This window comes from Parasteatoda tepidariorum, chromosome 3 (genome assembly GCF_982258835.1).
Source record: "Parasteatoda tepidariorum strain Cologne lab strain chromosome 3, Ptep-v5.0, whole genome shotgun sequence".
Lineage (NCBI taxonomy): Eukaryota > Metazoa > Arthropoda > Arachnida > Araneae > Theridiidae > Parasteatoda > Parasteatoda tepidariorum.
In genome coordinates this window covers 62,848,105-62,867,195 of record NC_141757.1, presented here as the reverse complement: position 1 = coordinate 62,867,195, position 19,091 = coordinate 62,848,105, and the positions used below count along the sequence as shown (strand labels likewise).

General features: G+C 28.4%; 2 protein-coding genes across 2 annotated transcripts in view; one reads left to right on the top strand and one right to left on the bottom strand.

Moving 5' to 3' along the window:
• Positions 1–511: 511 nt before the first annotated feature.
• On the bottom strand, positions 512–15,685 carry LOC107438008 (arginase, hepatic). Its single transcript, XM_016050163.4, has 10 exons — positions 15,290–15,685; positions 13,687–13,759; positions 10,334–10,446; positions 9,073–9,244; positions 7,645–7,735; positions 6,093–6,149; positions 4,475–4,579; positions 2,535–2,611; positions 924–983; positions 512–852 (listed from the first exon to the last, which is right to left on the bottom strand). The coding sequence occupies exons 1-10, from the start codon at positions 15,413–15,415 to the stop codon at positions 683–685; spliced, it is 1,044 nt and encodes a 347-aa protein (XP_015905649.1). The 5' UTR covers positions 15,416–15,685; the 3' UTR covers positions 512–682.
• A 147-nt stretch (positions 15,686–15,832) lies between these two features.
• The window catches only part of Parp1 (Poly-(ADP-ribose) polymerase), a 53,997-nt gene continuing 50,738 nt past the window's right edge, over positions 15,833–19,091 (top strand). Inside the window, exon 1 of the mRNA XM_016050164.3 lies at positions 15,833–16,348. Within this exon, the coding sequence (XP_015905650.1) occupies positions 16,235–16,348 (114 nt within the window). The 5' untranslated portion in view covers positions 15,833–16,234. The remainder of the gene's footprint in view (positions 16,349–19,091) is intronic.

Here is a 19,091-nt window from a genome sequence, read left to right as displayed (position 1 = left end):
CTTTCGTATAACAACAAGTAATTTTATAATTTAATTTATTGGAATATTTAAATTTTGTTAACATGTTTTTGTAAGCACGTAAAGAAAAGCACGTAAAGAAGGGCCCAACATGATTGCATGTATTCCTTTCTAAGGTTCTAATAGTTTTCACATGGTTCTTGTCTCTTTAAAATGTATTGTTTATGGGCGAAAAATATCAAAAATTTCTTTTGCTCAAGTTAGGGGGGCCCCAAAATTATATTATGCTTCCCCTATTTTCAGAGGTTAATCGGGCCCTGACTGTATCTAAGTTATCGCCTTTCATGTTCTTTGTATTCTAGATGTTTGTTAATAAATCTGTTCTACTTGCTTGCGCAAATTCTATTCTTTCTACGCGACAATATTGACTTATTACAAAACTTATCATGTTTGAATAAAATTAATACTTTACTAGTTTAGAAAAAATTATTAGGCTTTCTTGCAATGAATTAAATAAAATGACTTAGTGAATTATTTTTAAGAAATTATAGCATACCATTACTTGTGACTTTTATTTAAAAAAAGCAAATATTAATAATAAATAAACGTACATGATATGAGATTCATGGAAGCTTTTGAGATTCAAGAAAACGAAGTGTTGAATGAAAATATGAATACAATTTATAGAATCTGTGTAAAACCATTGAAATCTTAATGGACCACTTCATTGACGCGCAATTGGTATATCTGTAACATTTGCAGGTGGGCTCCCTCTTCTTGAGTGGCCGAGAAAGGCTTTGATCAATTTCATTCCTATATCAAGAGTATTATCAATTTCAGTTCGAGTTCCCAGCGTAGGATTTATTTCCATAATATCAAGTGCTTTGAAATTCTCTGAAACAAGGATAAATAAATATCACTATCTAATAATATCTGCTAGTGTAAGATAAGAATCATAATCATACCTAGGTTTGCTATCTCTTCTGCTAAACAGAATGCTTCTCTTGTAGTTAATCCACCAACAACTAAAGTAAAGGGGGGAAAATATGGGATTTTTTTTTTTAAAAAATTTTTATTTTTGGCAAAGAATTTCTGTAGAACTGCGTACAATCGTTTCTCATGAGATGAGACCATTCATTGTGAATGATAAATACAGGAAAACGATAAATGCGGGACAACATAAAATATTATGTAATGACTTGCAAATGTATGTTAAATAATAAAAAAGTAATGAACTTTAAAATGAATAAGTTTACTATAACAGGGTGCGTAGCGTTTTTAAAAAGTGCTTAAAGGTGCTTATTTTCGATTTTTGTTTTTTAAAAGCCCTTAAAGGTGCTTTTTTCATTGGGCGTTTTTAAAAAGTGCTTAATTTTCCCTTTTTCAAAATGAGATTTTTCCTTTACTATGTTGATTTTCGCTTCGAATTATGCAAAAAGACACAGTTAACATTGTTCTTTCTATTCAACGTTTTCATTATTAATTCAACCCCAATCTATTTCAGTGTATAGTCAGTCTGTAGCGTATGAAAACGTCATTCGTTTTAGCAGGGGCCCCCACCAGGGGGGGATTTAGAATGCGCCCAAGAGCTTGGGGGGGGATGGGGGCTACTGCGCTTTACATAATTCAAAATTTCATGATTTTTGACAGTTGTCAGAAACAATGCAAAAAGTTTTTTTTTTTTTGACATGGCGGTTAAAACAAGATAAAACCGTCGATTGTCAAAATCTTTCCAACCCTGCCTAATTTTGATATTTTTTGAGTGCTTAAAAGGTGCTTATTTTTTGTTGAATTATTTTACTAAGCACCCTGTATAAGTATAAAAGAAATATTGCAAAATTATGCCCATAATTTAAAAAATAGTTTAGATGCAAAAGAAAAACACATTTATTTATTTAAAGTATTCTAAAATTTTGGTTTGAATAAAAAATTTTCTCCTCATCACAAAAAAAATCAAATAAATTTTTGACATTTATAACACATTAATGTTTCTTTTCTGTAAACTGGCATGAATACAGAATATTGCTCAGTGTTTGAAAAGCTTTAAAGACTTCTGCCAATCTTGTCACTGGTTGTTCTTTCCTTTTCGGCTTCTTCATCAGTATCATTTTAACACTTAGAACATTTTTAGCTTTTACAACCGTTTCTTGAATCAACAACACTGTAATAAATCCTTATTTTCTTCATCATTAGCTTCAAGAGTCAATACTTTTCTTCTCAGAACGAAAAAAACTTCGAAATTTTTAAATGCCAATAAAATTTTTGAGCGATAGATGCGGGAATTTGCTAGTTTCAAAAACGATCTAATTAATTTCGAAATATTGTTATAAAGTTTCATTTCACATATATTGTATATTCTCTTTCCAATCTGGTTCTATTCTTTATCATAAAAGCATGGGTTAGACAAAATTTCGTTAAGGTATCACTCTTAGTAACTGTATATATCTTATATATAAAAGAAAATATTTTTTAATAAAATATTTTTAAAAAAATATTTTTTAAACTTATTTTTGGAGCATTTCTATAATGAGTAAAAATTTAATAACACAGTAATAGTTGAATTGGGATTAACTTACCTGGCGTTCCTGTACTAGGAGCTTCTAGCTTACAAATAGCGTCAATGTCAAAGCTAACATGAAGCGACAATTTACCGCTATATTAATGAAAAGAAAGAATCATTATTTTCTTGTAAAAACATTTAATTGAAAGTGTAAAATTCGGAAATACTTTCGATTTCAACACCCAAAAAAAAAAAACTAACTAAAACAGTAAATGTGCAAGTTTAATAATTGTAAATAAAAATGTTTTAGACTGCGATTTTGAAGGAATAAGAAATTTTAACCAACAACGGAAAAAAAAATCAAAAATAGTGAGCGGTATAAAATTTTAAATAAAATAGACAAAGATATGTAAACGTAATAATGTATCTTTAATTGATGCAGAAAACTCTTTTACGAAAAGTAGGTTAAGCTGAGCAAGATTTTTAAACTCTAAATTGTTACTTTTTTTTCTTTTGGATTAAATTCTTGCTTTATTCCACAATTCATTTAACCCTTTGACGCAGATGGCACGCCGTTGTCCTTGTCATATATTTTTTTGTCGTACTAATTGCAAGCAATAATATATTTTGGTTATTAAAAACATGTTTAATAAAAATTCTGCGTCAAAGCGTTAAAATCTCACTGAGTTCGTGCAGAACTGTAACATAAAATTAAAGATATTCACTTCTTTTTTATTTAAATCAAGATAATGTTAACGGTGGGCAGTGTAGTATTATTTTCAAAAGGTAAAATAACTAGGGGAATAAACTGCGTGAGCTTGCCGGTTATTATTATTTTACCTATACATTAACCACCAGTAATTTAAAAATAAAGGTGGAAAGGTAATTAGATTTTTCACTAACTTATTTTATTTATAAAGCTTATTCAACAAATTATATTTATTTTTTACTTTTAATACTTCTAGATCACCTATTTCTCGATATAAAATGGTTCATCTATATCAGGGTTTTCCAACTTACATGAGGTCGGGGGCCACAATTAAAAACACAAATCAAATGGCGGGCCGCAACTTTATCAAAATTTTATGTAGGACTTTTTTTATGTTTGAAGGAACCTTAAATATTACTGTCAGATTTTTACCAAGTTGTACAAAACAAAAATATTGAATTACAAATTAAAATAAGAAGTAGATTATTAAAAATATTTAATTGCATACTAAAAAATTCGGGCTACAATAACTTTAATGTGCACCCATGTTTTAAACAATTACACAATCAGACAACAGATATCTAATTGTTAAGATATAAAGCTTTAAAAAATTTGGTGTTAAAACTTACATAGTAGCACACAAAATGTTCAATGACAAAATTAAGGTTTGTCTGCTGCAACCACCAGAGAATAGATATTTTTCATTTTAAATTTAAAAATTACAAATGTGTGTGTAAATATTTTCGTCCAAAATGAGTGGTTTCAAAAAGTTAAATCGGAAAATTTCTCCGAGAAAATTTCTAATGCACACTTGCTAAATTATATTCACAAAATACAAAAAAATGAAATAAAAAAGAGCAACTTGCACGATTATTTTTGTATTTGAATAAATATTTTCTTAGATGCACAATCCGAGAAATAAATTTTTTTCACCGTTGGTATGTTATAACAGAAAGGAAGAAATTATGTTTCTATTACGAGAAAAGTATTTTAAACCCATATAGAGTTCTTACGAAAATTGTTCGCTAAAAAATGACAACTAATATATTTTAGTTCGCGGGTCACAAAAAAAGGCTTCGCGGGCCAGATGCCGTCCCTGGGCAGCCAGTTGGAAACCCCTGTTCTAGATTACCTATTTCTCGATATAAAATGGTTCATCTATATATTGTCAATATTTTTAAATATTTTTCTCAATCTTTTTACCTTAACTAAGTTTTAGTTATTTCAGTTAAATCAGCTGTTATAGTGTCGCATTAAACAAATTATATATACATAATAATTTTCTCTTTTTATTTCATCAAACTTACCTGGGATTAATTGCTTCTAATGCTCGTCTTGTCACTTCGTAAATACCCAGCTTATCTACATCAGCCATGGTGAAATGAAGAATACCTTCTTTCATTAAGATTAATCTGAAAGGTTATTTAAAGTAATATTATACATAAGATAGTGTCCAACTTCGATACAATATTTTAGAATAAATATACAAGACGTTTCAATTTAGGTGCATTCACACTAAGAGTTATGCTTTTAAATTAGTCATTACAGCTTTTTTTTAGTGCTACCCGAGATGACACTTTATTATGAAATTTACATGACAGTTTTGCATAGCTAACAACCCAGCCAGAATATTTAAAGCGAGAGCCAAATAAGAAGGTGAAATAGGATTTTAATTTTGCTTGAAATGCTTCTACACAATATATATATATATATGTAATAATAATAATTATATATATATATATATACATAATAATTTTATATACGTAAAATATATATATACAGGGTGTCCCAAAACGACTGCATAAACTCTACACAGCTAGATTCCTCGTTGGGAGTACATAAAAACTGCCCAAGGAAGCGTTCCTGTACGATCCATAGTTTACGAGAAAAATACAAAAAACAAAGTATGACGTCACTGCCGGTGCAAGAGAAAACACTTTATCGAACATATCAACAGCAGTATAACTATGCTCAATATAAAGCAGAATATGCGCGGCGAACGTTTTAAACATTATCGTCCTGAAAGATATGCAAATACTGTTGTTGATATGTCCATTAAAGTGTTTTTTCCTTGCACCGGCAGTGACGTCATACTTTGTTTTTCTTATTTTTCTCGTAAACTATGGATCGTACAGGAACGCTTCTTCGGGCAGTTTTTATGTACTCCCAACGAGGAATCTAGCTGTGCAGAGTTTATGCGGTCGTTTTGGGACACCCTGTATATATTTATAGCACAATAAAGATAAAAAGAAAAGAGAGAAAAACAAAGAAATTTAATAAGTTTTATTAACTGCGCATAAGCTGCAAATATATAGAACTCATGAAATAAGTTAAAATATCCAGAAAATGTGGAAAATAATAAAGATTTGTGAAAAGAGAAGAAGAAAAATTATTACAATGAAATTATTTTTAAAATATTTAAAAAAAAATTTTTATTTATCTATGAAAAAAAATATTAAAAAAAACTGGAAACAAAATAATGAAAAGATATAATCTTTATTATTTTCCATATTTTCTCAATATTTTAATTTATTTATATATATGCCCTCACTTAAGTGAACCGAAAAAAATTGTCTGTTTACGGGAAAGGTACCCTAATAGCGAAGTTTATCAAAGTAAATTTTTTTTAGAATATTTTTAATGAATTCTACAATTTAGTGGTGGATTGCTTGTTATCAGAGCTTATTATATTACGCTGAGCTCTTACGTTACAGCTGTTATATAAAATTGTGTTCATTTCACGTTAATGATACAGCTTATCAAGTTATCTTAATTCCTTATTAATTTTGATATTAATTAGAAAACTTGGATAACTTTTATGTTATTTAATATTTTAAAAAATTCATAAATTTTAACAGAGTTGATTTATTTCCGAGTCTGGAATTTATTTCCTCACGATGGTATAATGCGAACTAAGTTTCTCACTTCTCTAGAGGATCGATGTCCCTTAATCCGATGTAAGCAAGATTCTCTTTCTTTATCCTGAAAGAAAATACCATTGGTTATTACTTAAGTTTATAAAAATACAGTTAAGAAAATTATGACGAAGATCATAGATATATTTTTTTTAAAAAAAAGGCAGAAAATATTGAAATTTAAAACTATTTCCGAGTAGAAACAAAAGTAATTTTAAACAAAAGTCTTGGAAACGTTCACTTAAATTTCTAGATTTGAGTAAGGGTCTGAACACACAGAAGAATCATAAAATAATTTTTTTTTAAAGAAATTCAGTGATTGCCCACCAATTCTATTCTAGTTTGTTTAGTTATAAAAGTTGGCAGAACTTGAGTCAAAAGAAAATGCGCCTTTTCAAAAATGGGTAAATACACCATATACTAAAAAACTACTGATTTTTAATTAGACTTACATGCATCTAGAACGTAAGTTTTTCTTTACTCCTTTTCTCCAATGAAATATATTTATTATTTACAATTTTTTTTTTTTTTTTGGTCGAAAGATATTTTTTATTCGTTTGGTTAACAATGATGCTCTAGAGCCGAGCTCTAGAGCTACACTATTGGGTTATTGGAAGCAGGACTTTTATAAAGTACAATAAGTAAGATAAAAAAATATTGGGCAACACTGATATACGTAATTAATATATTCACTACATCAATTTCGAATGTGGAATATACATTTATGTATGTTAATATATATTTACTGTTAGAAAATATGGAAAAAATATAAATACCAATTTATATTTACCATTCTTTTTTAATAATATTATTCTCAGTTATTATTACGATTTTACTTTTGATTATTATTCTATATTAAATGTAAAAACTGAAAGTAGTGTTCTTTTTTACATTATAAAGTAATCGGATAATATTAATTTATTACGCAACATTCTATGATTAAAATATATGATAACATTTTATGATAAACATATTTGTTCAATGTTTTACAATTATTAAATAGTAAATATGGAATATTTAAACAATAATAAATTTTTTTTTTAAACTTTTCCCGTTAACCTATGCAATTAAAAGAAAAAATAGGCAATAACTAAATTCAAAATTTTAAAGCTACATTAGGTTAATTTTTCTCTCTAGTGTTAAATAATCTCTATGGCAAAAAGCATTTAACAAGTTTTTAAGTAACATAAAATTAAATACGAATTAAAAAACCAGTAGGTAGTCCAGTAAAATTATGACATTTAAATATTATCCCTATAGAATCAGGAACTTAATATCTGCGATAGTACAATAAAATTCTTTGGAACTGGTGTCTTTTATTGGTCAATTTTTATTTTTGAAATAACAATCTGTTTATTGTCGATAAACAAAATTGACTACGTTATGATCCTGTAGGTTAGTGAGCGAAGCGAAACGGTGACCGGAGTCTCAAGTACTGCAATATAATATATTCAACTGCTGTTTTTATTATTTTTCATTTTGTGTATTTGAGATAATTATGCAAATAAGATCAACTTAATTTACATAATCAATAATATCAAACACCTCTGTATTGAGCTTACCTCGGAGTAACCCAATCAAAACCTTCCAAATGACACTGGTATTTTTGAAGCTCTTCCACAAAAAATGAACACGGTAAGCCATGCATAAAACCTATTCAAAAACAAAAGAATGGAAAATTCAAAATCTTTCAAATCGATACTGCGAACAAAAAAGAAAATAATCAGAAATTTTGAGATCGCTCTTATTTAAAATCGACAACTAAGAAAAAGGGCGGGATAGTAACATAGAGTATCTAAAATTGTTTTGAAAGCATGACCTATCTGTAAAATTACTGGTTTAGATAATTGTTTTATAGTTAGAGGAAGGGTTGCTGCTATTGAAACAACTGAGTCAGCTGGGCCATCTTCATTATTTTGTAGTAATTGATCACAGACTTTAATAAAAGTCTGTTTAAAATACTTCATTACGTTTGAAGATTGCGATTTTCAAACTTAACATACTATTATAAGCAGACTGTTTAAAATATTTTTTTAAAATTGAAGACTATCATCTTCACTGTGAGTTAATTCACTTTCAAATTGAATTTCAGTTCAAGAAGGTATGAATATTTTATTTTATTTTATAACTGTCATTGAACAACGTACTCAATTTTGAATTTACGACTACCAATGTTCAACTCCGTAGCCTTGTAATTTTATACCCAATCCAGAAGACAAAGGATATTAGAAAAAAAAATTGCCTTCTTGGAGGACCTTTTGATGGAACTAACCTGTATATGGGGAAGAAAATGTTTAACATTACATGGAGAAGAAAACCACCAACGGTTAACCTGACAGCAAGGGGACTCTAGCCAATGATCCGTCCACTGATTATATTTTATGTCAGCACTGTGGTCGGTGCAAGCGGGGAGTAGAATTCGTATCGATCAGCTATCGCTGGAATTCGAAACGGGGAAGCAAGCACTCAATACCATGAGCCACTACAGCTTAAGGTACGAATGCTGTATTAACATTAATGAGACACTTATAATGCATGTTATAAAAAAACTCAGATATATTACATACCGGCTGCTAATGGTCTTCAATAAGCCATCCTGAATTGCTCTGAAATTGGTGGCCAAATTATGAAATCATATCAGAGTTAATGTTTCGCAATTTTTTCTTGCTGAGATGAAATTTTTTGATTTCTATAGAAAAATGCACATTTCTGACTCCTTATGTTTTTCTTCAATCTAATTTTCACACCGTTGGTCACTTTAAGGACACCCGATAGAAGAAGATACGTAAAAATGAAAAAACAAAAATTTTCAGAGCTATATGAATATTTCAAATGAAACATCGTTGAATTCGGGAAATCGGCATAAATTTGGCGAACTCCAGAATTTAACTGCTGTTAATTGTTAAATTCTGGTAATGTAGTATTACACAAATGTAAATGTAATATTTTTACTAATGTATAAAAAAATAAAAATTTGAGTAAATTGCTACCTGAATAAGTTGTGCCAGGAGTATTAATGTCCGCATGAGCATCCACCCATAAAACACAGACGTCATTTATTTCTGAATGGCCATGAATAGTTCCAAGACCCAAACTATGATCACCACCAATCGTTACACATATTCTATTTTCTTGTAATACTTCCTTCACAGCATTTGACACCTAAATTATTTATAAAATTAGCTTAAAAAATTTAATTAAGAAGAAAATGCTTCAAATGTCAAGTTATATGTGGGGAAAATCGTTCTTTACCTTTTTGTCACTCCTAAAATTGAAGAACGTAAGAGAAATTTAGAAATTCTGAAATGCATGAACCACAATATCTAACATCTTGTTAAAGTTGTAGCTCCTACATCGAACCGATTTTTCTGAAAATGCATGATATTAATGTAAAATGTATCGAAATTATAAATTAACTCTGAACCGATTTTTTTTTATAGAGCTTTAGTAATAAAAGTTTATTGTAAAAGAGATACTCCCTACGATTTTTGGTTTTAGGTGTGACAAATAAACTACTTTTTTGACTCACTGTATTCGAAAAATGAGAAAAAAATTTTAGGTTGTTATTACTTTTGAAGAGCATTGAAGCACACAGACAGCTTGCTAACTTTCTACAGTTTTAATACAGTGCCAACTCGAACCATAATATCGAGCAAACTAAACCTTCTTAATCTTGATTACGTGATACTGTGGTTAAACTTGAAATAAAAAAAATGGCGCAACTTTAACAAGGTCTTAAAGTTGCAGCATATTTGCAAGATATTAAAGTACAAAGTCGAATCGATTTCCCTGAAAGTTTATTGATACGAAGTTATCAGGAAAACATTTAACTCTACGTTTTTTCCTTTTAAGTGTGACAAATAAACTCCTTTTTCAGTCCACTTGAAAAACGTAGTTTTTTAAAAACTCCACTTTAGTTTTCTGCCTGTTAGTTTGTTCATGCTGAACTGATGAAAATTTTGATTAGCTATGAAACCGTTGAAAATATAGATTAGCTATAAATTCTGCTTCTAGTAGTTATCAGGGAACAATTGGAATTCGTATTATCCAACACAGAGCTTCAATGGTTATTTAGGAATTCAAGCTAGTTGGAAGTTATATAGCATAAATTTTTATTGCAAGATTTGCTCCTTCCTAGATCGCCAAGCAAATAGACACGAAATCGATATTCGGTACACGTGCTAAAAAGAAAAAAAAACTAAACATAATTTAAACTTAATAGCTGTAATTTTTATTCATTGGTGAACCTACTTTTTTACAAGCTGCTCCAACTGTTAAAGGGAATTTCAAGATGCCAAAAGTTTCTGTTGACTTATCAGCAACTTGATCAAACTGAATGTTTCCAAAATCTTTTACATTAACACCTGAAAGACGAGATTCTTTCACAATAAACAATGATAATTACAATTTTAAGGCATTGTTTATTTACGAATTTTATTTATTTAAAAATGTGTACTTTATTAACGGAACTGTTAATTAATTAATTTCATATCCTCCTAAGACCTGAGTTTAAAATAATGTCGTAAGATTAGATTTTTACTTGAAAAGTATGTAGTTTAGAACAGCGACTCCTAATGTTTTTTGTCTTCGGAACCCTAAATAATCATCCGTTCTCTGGAACCTCGACTAAAATTAAAGGTGTGAACGTTATAACTTTGATGGTTTTTCACCGTTTCATCATTAATAATTTTAAATTGGGGTTAATTTACGACAATTAAATTTGTAGTCCTTGTTCTATATCTAGTCTAGTTATGAATTTAATTTTGGTATGTATACACGAATGAATAAAATAAGTCGAATTTTGGTTTACTTAAGGCCTGGTTTCTTAGGACAGGACGCCGTCAGCTGGAAATCAGCGTTAACCTCTGATTGGTCCATTTGTGAGTTTGATAGTATACGTCATCGAACGCTCATCTTGAACTACAATTGCCGTCCAACTCAACTGCAGTTGGATTACAACGTGACGTTAACCACAGAAGCAATGGCGGACAACATCCAACAGCACATTGAAATCAGCCAAGATTTTGATTTTGACATTAAACATAGCTTCTTCATTAAACATAGCACTCTTCATTTAGCTCAGCTATAATGTGTTTTTTCCTGGACTAGGTCATTATTTGTTCTCTAAAACGCTGGTCGACAATAACAAAATCAATAAAAATTCAAAATAAATATTTGTTTACGTTATTAACGCATGCGCAATGAAAGATAATGCCTGCGTTGGACCGACTGCTCACGCTGAGCTAACAAAAAAGTATTTTTTTGGCGTCCGCTCTACGTCAACTTTCCGCTGACGCCCAGATAAGGCGCTAGTTCTAAGAAACTAGGCCTTGAGCTAACAAACCAGTATTTTGTTGCCGTCAGCGGGACGTTGACGTCCCGCTGACGCCCAGATAAGGCGCTTGTCCTAAGAAACCAGACCTTTAGAGAGCAAAACTGCTGTTGAAAATGGTTATTAGAAAAACATATTTCTTTAGTAAAAAATTACTTTATTTTAATTTGAAAAGCATGATAAGAAATATTGATACTGAGGCCGCAAAATACAGATGCAGTATTTTATAAATGTTTGTTCGTTTCAAAATTTGTTCAATAAATAGTTATAAGAAGTATTATATATATTTTTCCAAAACGTGTCTTTTCCATTTTGGCTTTTTACTTAAAATAATTTCATGAAGACAACCGGAAGAATAAGTAAATTACAAATCATAGGTTGTATCTAAATATAATCAGAGTTTTCAAAACTCATCACTGATTATAAGCAGTACTAATCCACGAAACCTTCACACTACCACGGAACCCCAGAGTTTTGTGGAACGCCATTTTGGAACCGCTGGTTTAGAAGAAACTAAGCTCATAAATGCAACAACATATTTTAAAAAAATTCAATCAAATAAACTTAATCAACTCTTTTAGTTATTTTTAAGTATTACATAAAAACTATACATTTTAAGCTTTAGATTTTTTTTATTTTTATCTCATGATATTTTTACTTTGTAGCTTTCACATTGTGATCATGGAACAGAATCCACTAGACTCAAAAAATAAGACTTATGATACAGATTATTATTTATTATTATTTATGATATAAGATATTGTTTAAAAATAAATCAATTTTATGGCATATAAGAATATGTGCCATGAAACTGATCAACTTGAATCCAATTTCTTACCTTTCTTATAATATTTCATTGTAATTAAATCTCCCACCAACTATGGTACTATTGTAAACCAACTATGGTAAAGCCAATTATTTTTAAATGAGCAAAAGCAATCGTCCCACGAAGGCATACAAACAGAAATTTTTTTTTAAAAATATTTTAAGTGATAAAACTATAACAAATGTTGTCCTATAAATTTCCTGACATTGACATGCATTGCTCACAAAATTCCCCTAATGTTCAATTCTGTTTTATTAAAAATAAAATTTAATTATTTATTTTCTTTTTAATATGAAACCACTAAGTGAAAGATTAATGTCACGTTAAAATAAAAAGAAAGTTTGAATAATATAAACGAAATAATTCGAACACACGATATTACAAGTCTCTCCTTTGACAGCTAATTCAAGAAATTTATATGAGCATTTAGGAATTTATAGATTTCGCCAAATAAATACGTCCGGTAAAGTAATAACAACAAGTCATAATTTTTATTTTCTATTGTCAACAAATAAACTTTAAAGCTAATTTACTCAAGTTTTCTAAATTGTCGCTAGACTTAGAACATTCATTTTCAACTGTAACTTAGCTAAAGATTCAAAATTGTTTTAGTACATATCAGCTAAAAGGCCATAAAGCCAGAGACAACGCCAGATTTTGGTTTACACCTATCATCGGATACCACTAATACACATAAGTACAATATACGACAGTATCCCGATCCTTAAAGATAACAATATATATCAAATATAGATAATATCGCTATTAATGATAACATATCAGAAATGTAATATAAAGTATATCATACAAAACGATAATTATTGAATATGACATTATTGTAAATGTTGATAAATTTTATTTAGGTAACAAAAATATTGACCTATGCAAAAATTATATAAATTAATTAAATTTAGAAAATATATTGCGAGATAGTGTTAAATATTGATACTTTCAATAATAAATCGTGACACTAAAATTTGTACGTTACTTTTCGGTTAACCGAGGGAAAGGGAATTCAATACGTTTCTTTTAATAAATTTAATTTATTCTTTTATATTTATTTAATTATGTGTTTAAAAAATGAATAAAATATTAAAAAAAAGTTGGAGGGGGGCTACATTTTTTGGCGAGTCTTCGCTTACGTACGGCTAACCGAAAAGAACCATTTGTACTTATAGGTTACAGGGACCAATGTTCGTGTCGGCGACAAGGTGGACGAGCAGTTCTCATCACATGGTCTCTATATATCAGTTAAGTATTATTATTTTTATTTCTGACATAACTTCGGTACTGTCATAATTGCATGTCAAAAAAAAAAAAAAAATCTTAAAAATATGTAAGCCACATTCCTGATTTATTTAAATAATAAACTTCATCATACATTGGTATTCTCTTAGATCATGATACATTTTTATAAATAATATTGAAAGGTAATTGATTTCTTACCTAACTGTGTTAAATTTTTGATCAAACCTAATTTTCTTAAGGCATCTGGTGCTTTTTCAACTCCTTCTTTTGGCTGTAAGCATGTTAAAAATGAGAGATAAATTTCAATTACTTAATTATATTTTCACAACTTGAATAAAGAATTAACTACGTTGAATTTAATCAAATAAAAACTTAGTTATTATTTTTGTAAAATAACTTGGTCATGACAATTAATTGTAACTAATATTTTCAATGGATTTAGAGAAAGTATTATATTGTTAAATTATCTTTTTGATACAGTTATTTGAAAAGATTACAACGAATATATTTTATTAAATATGTTTGTTTAAAATGTATTGTATCTACACGCATTACAGTACGTCTATTGTACTAAAAGCATTTGCATACCTGCTAAAAAGGAAATCCTTAACTTAATGACAAAAATTTTAGTAAAGCTGATTTAAAAAGTCTTTGATTGTTGAAATGTTTGTTCGATATAAAAAAAAAAGGGTCAAAATACTAAAAAGAAAAGAAAAAAAGTATTGAGTTCAGTTGGGGCAGGTTTGATTATTCTTAGATTTAAACAGTTCAATTTTTTAATGTTTAACTTTAGCAAGATTAGTTTCTAAAGTTACCATATTTAGATTTATCAATGCTGGATTAGACGATAGCGATTTCAGATGCACAATTTCATTTTGTTGACGAATTTTAAAATTGACTTCCTTTGAAAAAACTAAATATAAATATTTTAATTTATAATTAATAGAGTTTATTTGCGAAGTTTTTGAAATATATTAATGAATTTAAAATTTGCTTCTAACTATCAGAATTTGCATTATTATATTCTTTATTAATTTTATTAAATGCCGGAATGGTGGCAGCATAGGACTTCAATCTTTTCAAACATAAAATTAATACCATGATTCTAACGGAAATGGATCAAACGTACTTTTTGGTTAGCCCGGTGTAAGCGAAAAGTCACCAAAAAATGTTGAACTCCGCCAACTTATATTTTTCATTTTATTTATTTTTTAAACACATAAAAAGGAAATAAAATTTAAAAAATATGAAATAAAAAATGGTTGAATTGTCTTGCGTCCGGCTTACCGAAAAGTACCGAACGAACTTTAAAAGGTAATACAAATGTCTAAAATATGCGTTTTACTCATAGAAACTATCCTTTGAGGCTCGAATACAATTATTTCTTTTACTATATTACATTTATTTACAAAGTTATTTATTGCAGATATGTTTGCGATTAAAAATAATTATTTTGGCAATTATTATAGTCTTAGAGAAAACAAGGAAAATGACTTAAAAGTAAGATTTTTTTATTAACAAGTAATCGAGATAAAAATAATAATAAAATAGATGATTTTAAATACAGTAAAAACTCAAAATTACAGTTCCCAATCCAAGGAGCAATCTATGACTGGTATTTCTCGGTTTATAATTACGATTAATTGGTCTGTGGCTATAAAATGGCTTTATTTTGCGATTTTAAAAGTTCTAAATGATGAAACAATTTACTTATTTATACAAAGAAAGAAATTGAATTTTTTTGCACTTAAACTTTAATATGCTAAAGGATGTGAATAAAACAATTAAAATCAATACATACCTGACCTTTATTGAAAGGAGCTCCCAAAATCCCGACAGATGATGAATTAATGCTCCGTTTAAGAAATGGCTCTTTGATCGAATTTGTGAGAAGCGCTAATTTTATTAATCTTGCACTTGAAAACATTTTTCTTGTTATTAAGTTTTAAACACTGTCTCACAAGTTGAATTTAAAATAAGTGGTATAAAACATTTTTCAAGTTTGCCTAAAAGCACGATAATTTTGATCATCGCTGAAAAATTTGATTGTAAAAGGTGACTCAAATCTCGTTCCACGATCTTATCGTACTAATCGTAAACAAATTGATTGATATATATAGTTCAGAATATATCTCTCTGCAATCTTGAAATTCGAAAAATTCCAATAATATTATTTACATTGGCAGTCTTGGTTGCTAGGAGTAACGATGAAGATTAATATTAATATTATTGTGAAAGTATTAAATTGCTATGAAAGCTACAAGTCCAGAAAGAAAAGAAAAAAAACAGAAGCAGCAAGATATACATTTTGCGGAGTATTTACGCTGTAAGAAAAAAGTAGTATATTCGAATTTGGAGATGCGAACGAGAAACTGAGTGGTGAGATTTTCGCAGGCAAATGTATTTCACAAATGTTTAGTATGCATTGTGAATGTCTCCTTAAGGAATTAAAATAAATTGGGTAATAATAAAATTAAAATGTGTGAGAGATCTCGATTATTAATAAAATAATTATGGTTTATGAATGATTTTTGTAAATTTTTTCTTCAGATAAATCTGAAAAAAAAAAAAAAAAAAAATCGGGAGAACATTGATAGAACATTAAACTGCAACCATCCGAATTACCATTGTTTTGCGGGAATTTGTTCGAACCTAAATAAAGCAAAGCACACTGCCCCCATAGATATTAATTTTGCACTTGCTTTAAAAAATTCTAAAATATTTATAATTCTATTGAATTTACAAAATGAGTTCAGAATTACCTTTTGTTGCTGAGTATGCAAAGAGTGGGAGAGCTTCTTGCAAAGCATGTAAAGGAAATATTGGTAAAGAAAGCCTACGCATAGGCATAATGGTGCAGGTAAAATCTATTTAAAAAAATTTATTATATTTTTGTTAATGTTGTTTATATTTTAATCGCCCTAAATTGTATGTCATTTTGGGGGGATTATCTTGATTATAAAGAGGTATATTTTTATTGTTCAAGTTCATTTGCTTTCGTTTTCGTTCCTGTAATGTGCTCTCTTGAAACATAGATTTATTTATTTAAAATAAAAAATAATAAAAATTAACAATCTGGAATTCAAGCGGGGTAAAGTAGCAACTTCGCGATCTCTCGTCCATTTTCTTTACTACTCAAAGAAAGAAAGGCAGGTTTAATCTATACTATGCACTTTCATAAATTTGTTTATTAACCATTTGTTTTTTGTCAAAATAATAAATAATGTCTAATGTTATAATAATTCCTCTGATCATGGGTGCCACTCTTCAGTCCCCGGTACTGAAATCAGTCTTGATCTAAGATTAATGGACTGAATTCCAGCCTCCAATTGTTAAAATTTCTGCCAATTTATTTTTTCAATTAAATTTTTAAAAAAATAAAATTTTTCAATGTTTTCTATTGTAATGATTAAATGTAACAATTATTTTGTCTTAAAAATAAATCAATATTAAATTACTTTTTAGTGCAAACTATGTTATTTTTTATACTTATTGGGAAATGATTAAGTAATGATATCACATCACAATAAAAAGAATGAGATTGACTGTTTGTGCAAAATAAATTTATATTGGTTTAACTGAATCTGTTTAGTATAAAATTTTTTTGCGTAGTGTTTTGATATGCTGGTTGCATAAAGAATTTTTTTTATAAAATCAAATTGATTAAGCTAGAGCAAAACAATAGTGATTGAGTAAAAAGAAAAGAGATGTAAGTAGTGCTAAGAAAAAGTTGTGTGTCCGTTAAGCAGCATTTGATGTAAAAAAATTTACAAATTAACTTTTGTTTTTGGGATAGTTTTCATACCATGATCTGTTGCTCCTACTACAATCGCCAGATGCTAAGTAAATTTTTTAAACTTGCACATTTAAAAAAAATATATATATATATGGATGTTTGCTTGGAAGTGGTTATGAGTTGGACCAATGATTCCCAAAGTGGTCTATATCGCCCCACCGGGGGTCGACGACAACCTGAAAAGGGTCCATGTCAAGTGAAAAAAAATAGTGGATCTCATATAAGCAGGTTGATACTTTAATTTTGGCATTTCATGAATTTCATGAACATACACTGATAGTACCTATTTACTTACACTATACTACCTTATAATCTAAAGACACATATCTATCTACATTCTGCATAATTTATAAAAGTAGCTATGAAGTAAGAATTTTATTAAAATTTTAGTTACTAGGATTAGGACTGGGTGATGTAAGAAATTTTATATCGTGATACATCGTCTGTTAGACATAGTGATGTAGCGCGATTTAGTATGTGTTCAAAAATTATCTACCATTAATATTTAAATTAATCAAAAATAAATAAAAGGAATAAATCGCCTACAAATCTAAATATCATAAGTATAAAACAAACCCAAGCTTTATTTAAATTTTTTTTAAAATTAAGAAAGACTTGAGATTTATTGGTTTAAAAGTAACGAAATATTTTACATACATACATAAAAAATTAAAAAGAATCCTAAAGGAAAGTAAAAAAAAAAACTAAAAAAATGTTCTCTTTAGTAAAACATTTTTTAAATTATTTTTTGAAAAATGTGTGCTTTTAAAGCTTTGTTAGACTTTTTTTAATTTATTTATTTAAAATAACAAAGTTGTCTTAACTAATGGTCAAATTCTATACTTAATGAATGTAAAAATAAATGAAAGTTTTTTATTTATTATTTTCTATTTTGAAAATAAAATCAACTATGGATTTATTTGTTTAAAAATGATGCAGACTGTCTAACAAATTATGAATCAAACAAGTATTGAAAGAATTTTAATAAAAATTTAAAAATATATACATTATATAATTTTAAGTACTATTGTTAAATTATTAAAAAGCATCAAAACATTGCTTAACTTTTTGTTCAATTAAAAATATATTTGTTTTAACTAATAGCCAAATTTTTTTAAAATTAAAAACGACTGAAGATTTATTTGTTTAAAAATAATCCAATTCTATCAAATTATTATACTTACACATTTTATACACACATATTATACTCACACATTTTTCAAAAATAATCCAATTCTATCAAATTATTATACTTACGTGCATTAAATAAATTAAAAAAAAACTGTTTATAACAAAGTCAAATTAAATACAAAGTACCCCTATTAAACAGTAACGCTTAAATTAAAAAACAATAATAAAATAAAAAAACAATGAAGAATCTTTTTTTTCTCTTTGTGTTTTCTTTTCATTAATAGATTGAGTTCAGAACGAAGATTTAGGATAATAGGTTCGATCGGCAATAACAATAGGTCTACTAAACATAATTTACAAGAATCGTTAAATCCCGAGAGTAAAAAAAAAGATGAAAAAGTGACGAAATAATGCACAATGAAATGATCGCTAAGCAGTAAAGTGCACAGCAATCACAAAATAACGTAAGTCCGGCTAAAAATAATCTTCAAGAAAAGTAAACTTCCAAAGACAAAAATGGCGCGTAAATAAAATATGCATAGCGTTCTATTTCAAAGCCGATCCTCGTTTGAAACTGGGAGTTCTGATTCAATTCACTTTCCGTTATTCAACATCATGAAACTAACATTGTCTTCGTAGCTCCACACTATCAACAGCTCCCCAGTCAGACGAAATC

Coding starts and splice junctions, on each gene's coding strand:
- LOC107438008 (XM_016050163.4), bottom strand. CDS start 15,415: ATGTTTTCAAGTGCAAGATTAATAAAATTAGCGCTTCTCACAAATTCG. Junction 7,736..9,072: donor TCCTGGCACAACTTATTCAG/GTAGCAATTTAC, acceptor GTTTTTGAATAG/GTTTTATGCATGGCTTACCG. Junction 853..923: donor AGAAGAGATAGCAAACCTAG/GTATGATTATGA, acceptor TCCTTGTTTCAG/AGAATTTCAAAGCACTTGAT.